This window comes from Haliaeetus leucocephalus, unplaced genomic scaffold (assembly GCF_000737465.1).
Source record: "Haliaeetus leucocephalus isolate CR32 unplaced genomic scaffold, Haliaeetus_leucocephalus-4.0 Scaffold802, whole genome shotgun sequence".
Classification (NCBI taxonomy): domain Eukaryota; kingdom Metazoa; phylum Chordata; class Aves; order Accipitriformes; family Accipitridae; genus Haliaeetus; species Haliaeetus leucocephalus.
This window is the reverse complement of record NW_010973238.1, coordinates 797,998-815,358: the sequence shown is the minus strand read 5'-3', so window position 1 is coordinate 815,358 and position 17,361 is coordinate 797,998. Positions and strand designations below refer to the sequence as shown.

Below are 17,361 nucleotides of genomic sequence, written 5' to 3'. Positions count from 1 at the left end.
GACCCAGCAGACACATGAAGGACAGCTGATTCCTGGTACTCCACAGTTAACCTTGAGATGGAGGAGGGTGGAAATTAGCATTATGGCATCTAGAAGTTGAGATACCACACTGGGAAAAGAGTGGGGAATAGAGTTTTACCTTAGCTTAGCTGGCAGACTTGCATTGCCAAAGCAGTTAGATATAGTCCTGTAAGGCTGACACTGATTTAGAGGACCAAACTAATTTTCTACAGCCTTCAACTTAACGTTTCATAAGACTACTGGGAGAAATTTTGTTGTGCTGCAGCAGTTTATTTTTTTTCTAACAAAATAACCACCCATAGAGGCAGTATTCAGAGTAATAAGCCGAGTCATGGTCATTCTTTGTAATGATTAATTATTTGAATATGAATTTTAGATTTGTGATGTATCTTTTCCTGCTGTTCATAACAACTAAGTGGTTGAACGTTGTGAGTAATTCTGTTTAACTTATGCTAGTGCAAGTGGAGCAGCTGCTCTGTATTTTCAGTGTTCCAAATAATAGAAGAAAATTTACATGTAGGAAAAACAGGTTTAATATCCTAAACCCTTTGTATGAAAAAGGGAAAACTATACACAAAGCATTAAATTTTCAAGTGGCACAGGCATTTTTCAGCTACTCTTACTTGCAACCTGTTGGAAGGTCTCATGAATCACCTTGTGTGTGCCTTTGTCCATTTATGAATGTAGGAGGGCGCAAAGGTGGCATGTAATAGGTGTAAAAGTCCAAGATAAAATACCACTGGTAGATGGGAATTACATTTTGGATGGCAATAAGCAGAGCAAAGCACTTTTTTTTCCCCTCCTCTGAACTGGCAATAGCAAAGGGACTGTGAACAAACTTGGTCAGTTCTGCAATGTGATTTCCTAACAAGGCAAGTTCCTAAAATGTAACCAGTTTTAGAGCCCCTTTTCTTGCGTGATTCAAGCTCAGCAAAAGGACAAGAGTAAGTCCTTTTTATCTAGCAATATACTCCTTTTAGATTGCAGCTTCTCTGAAAATCTAGCCCTTGGTATGTGGGGTTAAAAGTACCGTGTCCTCTTATCTGAAGGGAGAGAAGCACTTACTGGCTGAGCTAAGGCTTTCATATTTGCAAAATGATTCAAGAATCTCACTTGGAAAGCTCTATAGAAGTGTCAGATGTTATTATGTACCTCGTTGTTCCAAATGACAAGAAGAAAATTACTGAAAGTAAGCCATCATTTTTGTGAATCAGAGCCCTCCCACTTCCTTACCACTGCTTAGCAATTTTTACGCCAGAAAAAGGAAGGATTTCTTTAAAATCACAACTGTCATGAATGATGATTCCCAGCCCACACCTGGCTTTTGGAATGCTACATTTCTGAAGCTTTAGGTGCATCTCTCAGCTCTTTGCAAGAAGGTTGTACAACTTCTGTAATCTTACCCAAAAAATTACTTTCTGAAAAAAATGCCTTTAGAAGGAACAAAGACTACCAAAGAGTAACCTGTTTAAGTTCAAAAGACAATCTGAAAATGTGGCTTTTTTCTGTGTGGTTGCTAATGTGTCATTGCTTCAGGTGTCAGTTTAGCTCTATTCACCTTTTCACTATCAGCACAAGATGCAGATATGAGACTGAATAACTAACTGTGCTTCAGTTACAAGCTAAATATATCTTGCCACTCTGGATAGCCATGGAAATGATGAATACGCTCTAATTTTTTCTATGAGCTGTGAGGTCTGTTTGGTTTCATCTCTGTGTGAGAATTGGGTAAACACCTCTTTAATTTAAGAGAATTTTTCTCTTTTATTAAAAATGTGGGGAAGTGGCTCCCAGCTGCCTTCAGCTTTGAATCTGGGGTGTCTGGGTAGGCATGTGATTTTTATTTTACAGAATTGTGCAAAAACTCTTTCTGGCTCCTGAAGGCTTTGATGTTGTACAGGTTAAATGCTGTTAGAAGACCAGTGGATTTCCGTGGCCGATCCCAAGTCCATTTCCAGCTTTGTGGAAACAGCAGACCCCCATATGCAGGTTTATAATTACTGCTCCCTTTTGGACTCCAAGCAGCAATCCAGGCAGTGGCAGCACCCGCATGGGGCCATGTCTGCTGCCATGCGAACCCCTCTGATTTTTAGCACAGAATTTTTTTCCAGCACTTTTTCTAATAGGATCTCAGAAGCATTTGCAAGTCCAGTGGGCACACAGCTCCACTGTGACAGAAGATAATCTTATCAGGGAGTAAGCTGAGAGGAAGGTGAAGTGACAGGCAGTGCTGCCCACTGTGAATCTAACACCCAGAGTCAATTCTTGTTTTCCATGAGCTTTGCTTGTAGGCTGGTACATCAGCTTCAGGGTGAGGTTTTTGCATCATCCTGACTCCATATATAGTCAGCGGTAATTTGTGTGCTCTCAGAGGACAATTCGTGGAATATAAGGAGGAGCCTCCTCTCTTTATGGCATATATGGGGAGTGTAACAAGAGAGGGCTAGAGCTAGACAGTGCAACAGTCCCAGCTCCTCTGTCTGTCTGCATCCATTCTGCTTTTAGAAAATGAGAAAGATGGCACAGCCACACCTCCCAACTGTGTTGAGAATAAACACAGTAAAATCTGCTAGGTACTTCCAAATGCCTCCTAATTATTAGCAGTAGGTTTGGAGCCTGTGAGTTATTTTTCCAAGTTTAGAATGAGCTCTACCATAGAGAGCAAAATGTAAGGATCTAAAATCCCTGTTCCAGACCCCCCTGGCTGAGCATTGTGCTGTCATGGCAGTAGACTAACAAGCGATCTGTACTTAATCTTCAGAGAGAAGGTGATTCTGGTTTTCAGTAATTAAAAAAAATGTATACATTTAACTCGCCATCTTCTGGCTTGCTCTGTCTGGTCCTGCTTCAAGCAGCTACTTGAAGCCTGGAATGATTCCAGGGGTTAGCAGGAGTTTGACAAACAGTATATTCAGTCTATTTTTAATTTAAAGAGAATACATTTGGGTGGTTTTTTTTCTTTTTTTTCTAAAAGTATTCTTAAATTAAAAATCAGTGTTTTTTTTCTTTAAAAAAAAAAAATTACAAAACCCCCCAAACTGTTCTTGTACTGCTGTCTTGCTGCCTTTGCAGCGTCTCCACCACCCCTTGCCAGTCCGTGCTGCCAGGCCTCCGCAGACACTTCAGCTATGTCCTTTATAGGACGTCTGGCCTTTCAGGCGAATGTTGCACAGGCCATTCTCTGTTCTTGCTGCAGCTCCCGGGCAGACAGAATTAGCCTTGGAAACAGCTGTATGGCAGACAGAGAGGGAGGCAGGGACTGGATGTCATGCTGTAACTATCTACTATTTCCAGAGAACTGGAATGAACTGAAGTTAGCCTTCGTACATATGAGATTATTCTGACCTGCAGTGTAAGATCTGAAATGAAATCATACAAAAATAAATATTCCAAAACCTAAAGACAATGGCTCATTGCTCCTGTCTGCAAGCTCTTGGGTCTGGTTGCTTGTTGTGCCAGAAAGAGAGTCTTTCTGTCATTCACAGTTTTTCTCTTTCCTTTTGCATTATTTTTCTGACCAGCGAAGGCTTCAGGGTTGATTCCACCCTCCTTCAGCAGCTTGACAATGCTGTAATTCCAGCATCAGCTGAGAGCATGTGAAGGATCTAACGGTCTCAAGGGTTTGGCCACTTGCTGCTGTGTACTATCTCAATAGGATATGTTCATGTTTGCATATCATCTGAAAATTTCTAGACAGCAAACAGTCCTCGAGGTTAGGACTCATAGCAAGTGCATCTGCTTTACAAATAATTAGGAGTTCCTTCAAGAGGTCCTTTTAAGCAAAATTATGTATTTCTCTAAGGGAGGTCCAAGTGAAGTTTTTTACTCCAGCCATGGCAGAGAACAGAAATGCAGGGCGTGAAGCAACGGCACTGCAGCGGCGTGGTGCTGCAGGCAGGCAGCCCGTCCCCGGTGCTGCCCTACCAGGCCAGATCGAAGCGGAAAGGTGAAAATTGTGAAAGGCAAAGAGGGAAAGAGAAGTAGTGCACAGAGCATAGTGCTGTTGATGGGCAGTGGGTCTGCTGGCTTTGCAGGTGTGTTTCTAGTTTCGGGCAGCACCTGTTGGCGTGGAGCCTTGCTGTATTCTGAGCATAACTTGTTTATTTACTAACCTACAAGAACTCTGTTTTTCTGAACAAGGCAGATAACTAAGGCACTGCACAAGTAACCTGTCTTAGCAAATAGGAACACACAGGGAGATTCATTAGCGAAGAAAATTACTGGCTTCTGGTAAGACATTTTCTAATAGGTTGAACACTTTGGATTTGGCTAGAATAGCTGGGTTTTGGATCCATCTTCAAGACAGTAGAGCTGGCTGCAGCTGTACCATATCCCTTTCACCCACTACTGGAAGAGATTGGCATATGGGATCATAGGATCAAGCTGATGAAATTTAGCTCATCTTAAAATATTCAATAGCCAAAGATTGCTGAAGTAATCACTTCTCCTCTACTGATTACAGAAAATCCCTACAGGGTTTGTCCCCTTTTGCTGCCTCTTGTCAAACTGCAGAGCAGGCAACACTCAACTCTATTAATAGGTCTTTTGAACATGATTAATTGGGTTTTTATGTGGGTCAGTTTCTTCCAAAATTTCTCTCTTAGTTCCACTTGCACTTGCAGCCATCCACCTGTGATGCTTTGTTTTCGTGGTATCATCTGAAAGTCTTTTCTCATTTGATGCACTCTTCTGATTTTCTGCATAAGGTTTTCAGTAGGACATTGTTTTACTCCTCAATTTTATTTGCTGCTTGCCTGTGCAGCTGTATCATCAAATTGCTTTGCTGTATTAGATGTGCAAATAGCTGTTGAGCACTACAGATCCTTTACTGACCTCCTGCTTTGCAAGTGATACAGTTACTCCAGAGGATTCTTGAGGCAGTTCTGCAGATGGCCCAGTCTTGCTGCCTGTTTGGCTAGTTTTGTTTGGTTTATTTTTAATACTATCCTAAGGTGAAATATTTTTTTCATGGTTTGTCAAACAAGATTATGGATTTGACTGTAAAACTATGACTCATCTCAGTCTTCGTTTTTCTTATTAAGAATGATCCTGGAGGAAAAGTGCAAATGAAAATGTCAGATCTGTCATAAATAATGTAAAAATGACAGCCAGGAGGAGAGGTCTCCCAGACCCTCTTTCTATCCACAGACGCAGAAAAGAAATCAGTTTTGGAGGGCTGGGTCTGCAGCTTGTGCAAAGTTTTATCATCCTTTCGACTTCATTGCATTTAAGTGTTTACGTCATCCAGGTATCTAGTCCAAATACCTAATTTTTGCCTTTTATTTTGCAGGAATGTATGTTATCATTATTCATTGTTTAGCCAGGAATTAAGCATTTGAGCTTATAACTCCTATTCTTAGTTGATTCTATGAACATATTTTATCTCCCTGATACTTTATTTCCGAAAGCAATGCTATATCCAGAGTGCAATTAAACTAGTAATTCTTTGCTCTCTGTTTTGTCAGGAAGCCACTTTTAAAGATTTAATGTCTCAAAAAAGAAAAATTGCAGTGGACCAGCAGTAAAAAATGAAATTCTTGACAGTTCTTCAGCACACAATATATAAGGCTGTTGATAAACAGTCTAGTCTGTTGTAGTTGATAGTGTGGGGGCACAGAATTGTGTTGCCAGTTACAAACATCTGATTTCAAGGGCATGCTCAAATACTAGCCTGGTGACAGGGATGAGCTAAAAATGTTATACATATAGTGATCAGAAGTGCCAGAAACCTTGAATTTAACGTCAGTGCCTGTTATAAAATGTAGTGGGAAACAAATGAAAACAAACATTTCTTCTATCGTCTTTTCTCTTTTAAGGAGGAGAATCTTACTGGGGAAAACCTTTCAAAGATGAATTCAAGCCCAATTTGTCCCACACGGGACGTGGTGTTCTTAGCATGGCCAATTCTGGACCCAACACAAACAAATCGCAGTTGTAAGTAGTCACTTGCTTTTTGTGTTTTATTGTTTCCCTCTAGACATTGTGTCTTACTCTGTTAAGAAAACAAATGACATTTTACGAGCTACTCTTTAAAGTTCAGTCAAGTGAAATATTCCGTTGAGTGCTGCATATTGAAATCAGGGTAGCTACAGCTGCTGTTACCCTACCTAAGAGCAAAGTGAAGCATGGCAAGAAGACCTGTAGGTTTATTATATCATCATTAATTTGTCTTTTCTGTCTTTATGATTTGAAGTTTTTGTTAATTTTTGTCAGTGTCCCCCCAGTGTTATCCCTGTAAGATCATTACACCTCTCCACTCTGTTTAAATTTAGTCCTGTATTGAACTTTTTGAAACGGCTTAATGAAATTAAACATATACTCTATGGAAATGTTGTTTCTTTTTACTCACCTGATTTTAAATAAAAGAGAACAGTGTTGAAATGTGTAGAACCTAGACATGGCAGAGTGCAGAATCTGGCATTCAGAATGACTTGTTTTTCAATGTACAAAAGCAAAATGAGGACTAACATGAAGAAAAAATGAATGAAGATGCAGGAAGAAAAATGAATGAAATTTAAAGATACTGATGTTGTAATAACCTTCTTTATGTGTAACATTAATACAGGTATTTGCCTGCAGTCTTTTGAAAATGTTCTATGTCACTTTGAGCCAACTATTTCTTGGTTGCTCTCTACCTACTGCAATAGAAAAAAGTTGTACTTTCATTGTGAGCCCAGGAAAGACTCTGTGTGTGTGTGTGTGTGTGTGTACAGTACTGTGTGTTGGGAGTGGGGAGGGAGAGAGGGGGTTCTTGGTGTTGGTCTTCATGATGCTAAGTATTATTATGGCTTGTAAACTATGCAGTAGTGTAGTTAGCTTTAATTAAACTCAAGTGCTTGTCTCAGGGCCTTTAATAGGCTTACTGACATATTTAAGACTAAGCACATGTTGGGCAGTTTGCAGGATCGAGTTGCTGTAGAGCTTATTTTGGATTTGAATGTTATTGCCAGCACTCAGGTGCTAAATTAGTGGAGAGTAGAGGCTTTTTTTTTGGGAAAAAAAAAAAAGGGTTTCGAAACAGACATTATAGAGGCAGTTCATGAGTGATGTACCATATTGAGTCACATCATCTGCTGCTGTAAATGTGATCATATGTTTCCCTAAAGTTTGCAAATGAAATATGAAATTCCTTTATATGTGAAGTCCTTGAGAGATTCCAGCTGCCCATATTTATAAAGCTTCCTAGGCACTGTTTAGGCACTTCTGGCAACTGTTGTGACCTTAGGAACTGGGCAAATAGCTCTCCCCATAGGTGATAGGCAATGCAGTGCAGAGTGAGCTGGGTCCCCTGTGTAAAGTGATGCTCAAATAATGCTCAGGACATCTCCTCTGGGATCATCCTGAGTTATGTTAATTCCATTGTCCTTAATTTTATTTTGACTGCAATGATGGATGAGAAGCTTTCTCCGTATATTTGCTACTGCTCAGATTTTTTTTATTACAATGCTACGTAACTGACCACTTCGTAATCTTAAGTATTGGATATGTGGGAATGAAGTGGTGGAAAGTACCCATGCACAAAGCTGAGTTGTAATGTTTGCCGTGTGTAGGAGTTTGCATTCTGCACAGCATCTCAAAACTTTCCTAGGGCAAGCTATGTCTTAATAGATTGTCTGGCAGATTGCAGCCCCTCGTATTTGCAATCATATAATTTCCTGAGGCAGTTGCTTATATGGAAAAGTGCTTTTGGAATGCTTATATATTTTTAGCTGTCTCTAATGTAGCGTAACAGATGGAGACAGGGAGGAGAGCCAGCACTGCATGTCCAGCCAAGATGGTCCATCGTGGTCTGCAGACCACAGTGTGGAAACCTCTGTCTCATATGCTTGTAGTCCAAGTCTTCTAAAGAAACATTAAGCTTTGGAGAAAAGTTTTAGTAGTAAAGGTTGCTTTGGATTTGGTATTTCAGTTCCCACGTTTAAGTTCAAAAAATACAACCCCCAAAATTAAGTCCAGTTAATTACAAATTAAAAATCCAAGTTTCACAGGTTTTAATTACTTTTAACACTTTGAAGTACTCTTCTGCCATGTTTGTATCTGAAGCACAAATTTGCTCTGTCCAGAGGAGAAATGGATCACCAACAGGCCAATTTAATGGAAGAGAAATGCAAAAAGTAAATATCCTAAAAGACAGAAGGTTACATTGGCAGAGACTGTTGTGTTATATAACTGTATATGCTGGATACAAGCTCCCAATCATGCACAAGAAATGTACTTCTCAAGCAGGATGCACGTCTCCCTGTCCTGCATGAGCTTCCCAGAGTCTGCATGGCCAAGGAGGCAGATGCTCAGATTAATTTTGGACTTTGTGCAAGTCACCGTGCTTGGAGTACTGTTTAGGGACGTTAGTAAGGTGTAAAAATGAGAAGGCAAAACTCCAGAAATCCAAGACAAAACCCACAAAACAGAGGAGTTAAAGGATGTTTGGCCAGCGGGCCTCCCAGAGAGGAGCCAGAGAGGGAGAGGGGCTTGTCTTCTCTCAGAGAGCTTTTGCATACACTTTCTGTTTTTAAGCATTACTGGCTGTTGTTGAGTGTCAATGAGATAATATGCTAACTGTTATGTCTTTATTCCTTCCAGCTTCATCACATTCCGCTCTTGTGCATATCTGGACAAGAAGCATACAGTTTTTGGAAGGTAAGTGAAGGATATTACGGGCAGCAGTACAGCAGACATGCTCTCCTGTGTGTCTGAAGCCTAAAGAGAAGAATCTAGTGACTGTTGCAGTTGGACTGGAGCAAAATCCTGGCTCACAATCCAGTTCTCCTGGTCATGAGTAGATGGCCAACATCACATCAGTGTCAGTCATCAGGCTCTGCCTTTTTTTCTCCTTCCATCACTGTAAGTTGCCTTACTTCCTTTCTGTGGGTGGCCCTCCAGGGAGTCATGAACAAAGTAATCATCATCCTGTAACCAACCATGTTAATATTTGTGCATGCTAATTTCTGGGACACAAGAGATTACCTCTTCAACACTGTTTTCATCCTCTTATGAGCTGTCAACCGGGAAATTAGTCATGACAGGGCTGCTCTTCATCATGCCATGGAACATAGAGCTTCTGCACAGGTTAGGTCTTTTGGCCCTTTTATTCTTTTTTATTCTGTTCTTCTTTTCTTTTATTCCTGACAGTTATCATCGGTATAAAATCTGTAAGTTTGTGTGCGCATGTGTGTGTACATACATACATGTTTATGTGTGTATATATAAAGATATTACCAATGCCAAGACAGCAAGCGAACTTCTTTATAAAGAAGTCTCTTCCAAAAGTCTTTTACAGTCAAGCCCTCACATGATAAAGATCAAGGTATTTATTACAGAAGATATTACAAAATCTTTATGCTACGGTTTGTTCTTTGCTTTCTCTGCTGCAGGTACATGGTATTTACCAAGTCTTGCATAGCTGTTCTGACAAATGCCTTGGTGCAAATGGCAGGAAGGGCAATTTTACTAGCCTGCTTCATTGGTAGCTCCTGAGGATTTTAGTCTTTTTTAAATGAAGATCTGTTTTTTATTCTTTTCATAGTTTCATCTGTTTGAAAGGCAACAATTGAAAATAAATGCATGTGCTGTTTACTTTGATTGGATGTCATACAATTGTGCTGTACAATGAAAGTGATATATTTAATCCATCTTTTCCGCCTGTGAGTTCTTGAGGCAGAAACTGGCTTCATTTTAAACAATTATTTTAGTGCCGTTAGTTCCAGTACTGATTCTGCAATAATTGCACCCTTTGAAATATATTTCTTTTTCCTTTCTCAGGTTTGTCCTAGAAAAATTTAAAAGTTCCCTTGTCATTTGGTGAAAGCAGATAAATAAAGTAAATTCTAATACTGAAAGCTGAGAGCAAGTATATTCTTGGAGGAGTTACATTACCCATATCTTAAGACTGTTTCACTTAAGCTGCAATTTGAGTCTTCCTTGCAAAAATCCCATTAAATCCCATACAGTAATACTGTTAACCTGAGCTTGCCACCTCATCAAATAGTATTTGGGTTAGGATAGCTCAGCTGAAAATGTGACTGTTCTTCAGTTCTGGATGCAACCTGGCTGCAGTGAGCATCCTGTATAGTCCTCTAGTGTCTTTACTGTGTTTCCCCAGTGTGTTCCAGTTTTACCATAATTCACCAGGAATTTAGAGGGTAGCTGAGCTTATTGCAGTGGAGGGAGTGTGCTCCCAAAAGCCTTCAGGCCCTGTGTAATATCTCAAGTACCTTATGAGCAAAATAGCTCAAATGATGTTTTACAGTGTGCCTTGCCCTTTAGAGAGGAATTATTTCAGTCCAAGTAAATCTGGTTAAGTGTATATAGCAGAGATTTATAGCAGTTTTAGCAAAGACTGTCTTAATTTTTGAATTGTTCCTGCTACTACAGAAATCTGAACTTAGTTGCCAGAGTAAAGAAGTGGTGCTGCTTTCTCAGCACTGCAAATATTCTTAGCTGAAATACAAAGGAAAAACTTTATTAAAAATGTTGGTTTAGAATCATATTTGGCTCCCTGCATGAAAACTGTGTGACATCTTCATATGAACACAGAGCAGGTGAATTTTACTCTGGACTCTCTTGCGTTTAAATGAAGATTAATTCAAAGAATGTAAAAAATGAAGATGCTGGGATAAATGCCTTCCAGTTACTCTATATTAATCTACAAATTGAATACCTGAATAATTGAATTAACCTACAAGTTTAATATAAAAGGCTGATGTGTGCAGCTCTTAAGATCTATATTCTCTCATCAAAATCCTTCAGCTGGTTTTACCTGCATTTGTTTTTAAAAGCCATAAAAGCCAAAAGATTCCAGACGTTGTATCTCTAGTGAAACTCCAGCTTCAGTTTGATATTTTAGATCCTGGGTGTTTCCAGGATTTGGTGACTGTATCTGATCTCAAACTGTATAGCACAATAATATCTGGGAAGCATATCTAGTAATAATATCTAGGTTTAAGAATAGAATGAACCGATTAAATCAGAATTCTTTGTTTCCATGAATGGTAAACTGGATTGTCTTAATTGGATGCTTACTGGCCTGTTGTGACTCATATAGATTTGAGGATTACTTATTTCAGTTAATATAAAAACCTAACTACTCCGATCTCAGCTGTACCCTCAGCTTTCTGTGTGGCTCTGGTTCATGTTAGTGAGTGTCACATATGTATCTTTGAGAGCAGAATTTGACCTGCTTGTAATTTGTATAGAACTTTTCAGCAGGCTTTCTATACTTGGAGAACGAAAAAGAGTGAAAGAGCAATCATTCCCCACCCCTTTCTTTATTTTTGGTCCTGTGTGGGATGGAACATTGAAAAGTTCCTTCTCTGGAGCTGCATCTTATTCATGTCCTCACTGGTTTGAAACACAGTTTTTGCATAGTAGCAGCTATTAATGTTTGATGTTTGGCTGCTAAGTATGTTTGGAAAACACACCAGCTGCAGGCAGTGGGACTGTGAAGAACTGGCATGTGTCTGGCTTGGTGCACTGGAATTGTCAAGTCTCAGGAGAAGGCTGCAGCTGGAGGACAGGGAAGGCATCTTGTCATGATTGTGCTGCCCACCACGGCAATAATGAGGATGGATGTTACTGAAAATAAAGGAGATAATTTGGCATGGATGGGGAGCAAAAACAAAGGCAGAGAGTGAGAGAAGGATGCCTTCCCTTGGAGGTGTGTTGCAGGCTGCATGGATTTCCTGCTCCAGCAGAGCTGCCTAGATTAAATTAGTAATTACCATTTCTAGTAATTACCATTTCTCCAGACTTAGAGAATGCTGTAATTAATGTGAAAACTAACTGGTGGCTTTTGTTGGCTTCTAGCTTGCTGGTAAGATGTTTAATTTAGAAAAATAATGTAAACCAACCAACACGCATTTGGTCTGCACGGAGTGGATGAGAAGCATTTACAGGGCACTGCTGCATGGGGAAGGTCCAGTCTGCTGCTGTTGTGGGCTGTGTGCCTGGGGACTCCCTCTTACCCACGCTAAAACTGGGAGTTCAACTGTTGTGTGAGCTGCATGAACTACAGGGATGTTACAGCCAAAACACCAGTATAGGTTTACATTTCCTGTCTGGTGCAGTGTATGAAATTTAGATGCAAGCACATCCCATCCATGTTGTTATTATATTTTCTATTACTCCAGTGGTTCGCAGCTCCTGTGGATCGGAGACCTGGTACTTTTGCTTTTTATAAGCAGAAATAGAAACATAATCTCTGTCCCAGAGAGCTGTGTAAGTAGAAAAGAGACTGCATATAGATACAGGAAATTTGCGACAGTGACCCGTTTCAGCCTACCTTTCACCGACAGTTTGCACTTTCTTCAGAACCAAGGAAAAAGAAAGCCCCAGGAAAAAATTAAATGGCTTTGTGGATGTTTTTGGGGAGCCTGTTCTGAAGCTAAAGGGACACGTGAAAAAATGCATGTTTAAAATGATAGTAGAAGGTGATCGAGCCATGCTGATCAACAGGAGAGAAATGCTGTCTTGGAATTTTGGGTGAGATTTAGGACAAGCAGAGCATGGTGGGTTTGAAAGTGGGGGCAGGTTGTGGGTATGTGATGTGATAAAAATAAGGGCAATAGAGGGAGCAGAGAGAAAACTGTTGTGGTCAGAGTGGCAAAGCTGGAAATGATCTGTGCAGCAGTTCTGTGTGTTTATTAGAGCATCACTTGTATTTGTCAAGAACTGAGAAAAAGATGTGGCAACTGAGACAGGAGATGAGTATATGGAGGACAGTTTTCCCCTTTGTATGTGGCTGTGCGTATCTGCTTATGCAGATAACTTTTAACCTTCTCTCAAGGTTTCTGCTGCTCATTCTTCAATTCTCTTGTTCCTGGAAATAATGAACAAGGTGTTTTGGTAAACCTCAGAGCTGGTCAAATTGGAGGCACCGGTCAGTAGCTGACATGCACTCAGCTTAGTCTTCTCTTTTCTTCCCTCCTCCCCTTGCCAGATGCTTTTGTGGAAGAAAGTTTTCTTTCCTTGGAAAAGTATCATGCTGTATTAAGTATTCCTTAACCTGTTTAATGCTTTCTACTGCAATTCTGTAGAATGGGGCAATGAAGGTAACTCTTGTCCTCTAAAGTAATTAGCTACATAAAACAACTACCAGGTGTTATTCAGTTACCCAGGTACAGTTAAATAACGCACAGTGTCTGTTTCCACTTGCAGCATTTTCTGTATGATTTGAATCAGTGAACCCCAGTGGCTTCTAAGCTGGGAAACTCATGTTCTTGTTGCTCTTCTGCTTTAGTACATCTGAAGAACAGAATTGTGTGATAGCAGAAGAGCTGATTCTGTTGTTGAATCTGTGTAGGGAGCCTGACCTAATTTTGCACTGCAGAATCTGCTCCCCAGACACCAGGATAGGAGTGAAGAGCAAGGTGGGAAAATAAACCAGGCCGCCCTGTGGAAGCCATGGCTGTGGTATCCTGTAGCACATGAGGACTGGGCTGTCAGAGCTGCACGAGGGCTGCTATCATTTCCAAAACAGTTGTGTGATCTCTGAAGAGGAACCTGTGCCAGAGCAGAGAAGTCCTTACATGCCAGGTTCATCTGTTGAGTCTAGTTTCAAAATGCTTTTTTCCAAGTTGTTTTATTTTTTCAGCACCCTTCATTACTGCGTCTTGCCTGCTAGATTAAGCCCTTATGAGAGATTGAGATGTTTCGACTATGTCCTTGTTGCAAGTTCAAATTGCTTGCTCCTTTTCAGATGGGGTGTATACATAGAAAACATTCTGTTCTGAGTGTACGTGTTTGTGCATGTATATATTGTTCTCTGTGTGTGTGTATATAAATGTATGTACTCCTTTTTATAAAAATAACCTTGAGGGCAGAATGTGTTTACAAAACAACAAGTTTCTTTCTGGTTTCTGTTTCTAGTTTAAAGCATTTTTTTAAAAAAGTCCAGACATTGTTCTTGTATCATCTACTGACCAGGAAACTTATCGTCTTGGACCGCTGCCATCCCCAGCATTACATAAGGCTTAATTCCTCTAATTCTTCTAAACAAAAATAGGAGAAATAGGAAGTCCATGTGTGAATATCTGTGAGACTGCTAGGGAGCTGCAGTTTTCTTTGGGAGCAGCACTAACTAATGTACAACAAGACTTTCATTGACATATCGCAAAAGGATAGAGCTTGCTCCAGATATTTCACTTACACTTCATGCAAAGACATTGGCAGTGGTTATGAAGCAAGGTTACTAGTTTGCATAAAGGAGCCTTAACAGGAAGTAAGATTTTAAATAACATCTCTAAATTTGAAATGCAAAGATTTCCAGTGCTAACTTAGCTTAGTTTTCAAGAAAACAGAATTGCACGAGTAAGGGCACATTTTTGTTTTCATTACTATGCTAACAGAAAAAACCCTAAATGTACCTACCTTGTCGTCCATGCTTAAATGTAATGCAACATTTATCAAGCTCCTCTAAAAATACAACAAGCTGTCTCAGGAATGCTGAGCTAAATATATAGTTGAGATCATCATTTCTCTGTTCAATGTCTACTGGAAGTACACAGCAAACCCTTGGTTTCACTGGTTGTTCTAATGTAAATGGTGTCTTGAAAGTATCATCCTCTCCACTGTAGGATGTCAGCTGAACATCTGTTTAAAACTCACTTGGTCAATTTAGGACAAAGCATGCGTGGCACCTTATAAAAGGAATAGAGCCAGAAACAGTGGTTAAACTTGTTTCTGCCCTTCTGCCTTCCCTTCCCTGCTGTGCTCCCAACTTAGCACAAGTGAGATTGCATGAGAAAGGCTAACTTGTATGCTCTGTCACTGTGTAATGTATTTAGCACACGTAAAGAGTTTAAAGGGGTATTAGTCTGAACTTCCAGAGTTTGCATTTTGGTTTAATGAAAATGATGTACAGAGTTCCTTATGCCGAGACTCATATTTATTCATAGAACAGATTTTATCTCTTTTTGTTCAAAGTTAGTGAATATTAGAATAATATTAGGTAGTAGCGCTTTCTTTAGAGGGGTTTTTTTTAATGCTTTAATGTACTGATCTGATGGTCTTTTCTACATATAACTTGTATGGGCTTTTTTCTTGGCAACATGTATTTGAGCTTTTCTTCTTACACCCAGAATATGTGTTGTGGGCCAGGCAAAGAATTCCCAAAACTACTCTGGCGTGTTGGTTTCCTCATTCAGTGAGGAGCAATTGCTGTAATGGATGCCAGTGCATGGGCTAAGACACATTGTATCTCATCAAACTGATTTTAGTGCTGCAATGTAACATTGTGAGATTTGATGATAACAGCATGTAATGTTTCGAGAGCCTGCATGTACATCGTTTCTCTACTTAGACAAATCAGTGGAAAGTTTGCAAAATCCTTTATGGTTTGAGACCTTAAGTTGGAATATTCCATTTTTTAGCATCTAGCCATGACTGCCCTGATTAGTGTGTAGTTCAGTTTTTACTGGCTGGGTGATGTTTGCAATCGGATCTTGTCCTTTTTGGATTTTAATTTTTACTGATGAAGCACCAGCCTCAGCTGTGCCTGATCCTTGACAAAGCTTCCAAGTGCTCCCTGAACAAAAGTGACTAGTAAATTATTTCCAGTTCCTCTGGTCAGATCTCTCTTCTCTGAGCTGCTGCTGGTTTGTATTCAAATTCTTTTTTATTTTTTATTGGTATTATGGCAGTGTCTAAAGACATAAACCTCTATTGAGGGCTTACTGTGCTGACACTGTAATATGCATAGAGATACTCTCTGTGCAAAATGTTAGAGATGCAGGGGTGTAAAAGAAAGCAATTTTCCATTTTAGAGACAAGAAGCTAGGAAGAAAAGAGAATTACATGCTCTGCAGGCATAACAACTTTGTCATCTTCCCCCTTAGCCCTTTATAATCATGTCAAAATAGACTATTTGGGTCATTTACTGATGACCTGTGAATACCGTGTCTATCACAGCCTTTTAAAATGTACAAGTGACAAAGTATTCCCAATGAAGTTTAATTAGCATAGAAACTGAAGATTCGTGAGCATCGCCAAAATGCATTAGGGCTAATATTGTAGGAGGTCTAGCTATGGGCTAAGGGATTACTCAGTTGAGATTGCCAGTGCATAGCTGATCTGGCTATTTCAAATTATCAGAACCTAATTAAATGAAAACATACGAGCAGATAATGAGTGGAGCTGTTGGCTAGAAAATCCTCCAATATTAAATCAGAAGTTTCCTTTAGGGGTAATTAAAATACAGTGAATATATCTTAGGCTGTGTGTTAATCATCAGTATTATAAGTGAATCTGATACTGGCCTGGAGGAGGATTTTAAAATTGAGTTTTTCTTATGAACTTTCCAAAGTTCATGCAGGGTCTTCAAGCCCTCTGCAGCTTTCTCCAGTGTGATACTTCCAGTTGCAAATGAATGAGGCTGTTCTAGCCTGCGTACGTGTTTTTCATTTGTTCTTAAAAGTCACAGCCTGATTACAGAATATCATCAGGCCCTTGGGCAGTAAAGGGGAGAAGTTTGGAGCAGTGCAGCAGCAACGAAATGTTAGCAAGGATGGCTCTGCTCGGGGCAGGTGCTGAGCAGCACCCTCTCTGACTTGCATCGTTTTATTTTCTGTGATGGGGTCTGTCTTTTTGGTCGTGTTTAGTGCCTGTCCCAGCCCGTGGGGCGGCAGTGAGGAGCAGTGGTGCTGCACTAAGCTCAAGGGGTGTCGAATGAGAAGGACCCACTTGCCACTCAAACCATGGTGGTCAGCCTGTTTCGCTTGGTTAACGTGGCTCTTGGGAGGAGTGCGTGAGGCATGTAAATAGTGTGGTGCGGAGTGGTAGTAGATGGTGTATTTCTCCGTTGGATCAGCTGAGACCATTGCAGGTGATAGCCAGGGGCCTCTCCTGGTGCTGGCTGGGCAGACTGTCATGCCGGGACTGGAGAGGGCTGCCTGGCTGTGAAACACCTGCAAGAGTGAGATATCCTAGTAGAAGTATATAACGGTGAATGTGAATATGATGTGTGTTTTGGTTGAGGTATTGCTTATTTCTTTGATGTGAAAGCAGAGTTAGGTGATAAAACACTCTACCTATTCCCCAGTTTGATTTTTTTTTTTCCCCCACCAGTTGCATTTAATTTGATTTTCCTCCATTTCATCTGTCCAGCCCTTGACAGCCTACTTGTGCTGGTACCGGAGTCCCAGTAATCCCAGCAATCACGGGGATTCAAAAAGTTGCCACAGTTGCCATTCAAAGCAGTTGCCACCCATGAAGGCTGGAGGATTGCTGGCTCTCAGATTGCCCTGTCCTATGGGCTCCTCAATGGCTGGCTCCTGCCCTTGCTGCTGAGCTCCCAGCCCCAAACTCCTCTGGCTCCAGGAGCAGTGTTTTTGAGAATTATGGCTGCTT

General features: G+C 40.4%; 1 protein-coding gene across 5 annotated transcripts in view; it reads left to right on the top strand.

Moving 5' to 3' along the window:
* The window catches only part of PPIL2 (peptidylprolyl isomerase (cyclophilin)-like 2), a 74,783-nt gene that overhangs the window by 51,957 nt on the left and 5,465 nt on the right, over positions 1-17,361 (top strand). For all 5 annotated transcript variants that reach the window (XM_010581638.1, XM_010581637.1, XM_010581639.1 and 2 more), the window contains 2 exons: positions 5,838-5,955; positions 8,602-8,658. In XM_010581638.1, coding sequence (XP_010579940.1) covers positions 5,838-5,955; positions 8,602-8,658 — 175 coding nt within the window. The remainder of the gene's footprint in view (positions 1-5,837; positions 5,956-8,601; positions 8,659-17,361) is intronic.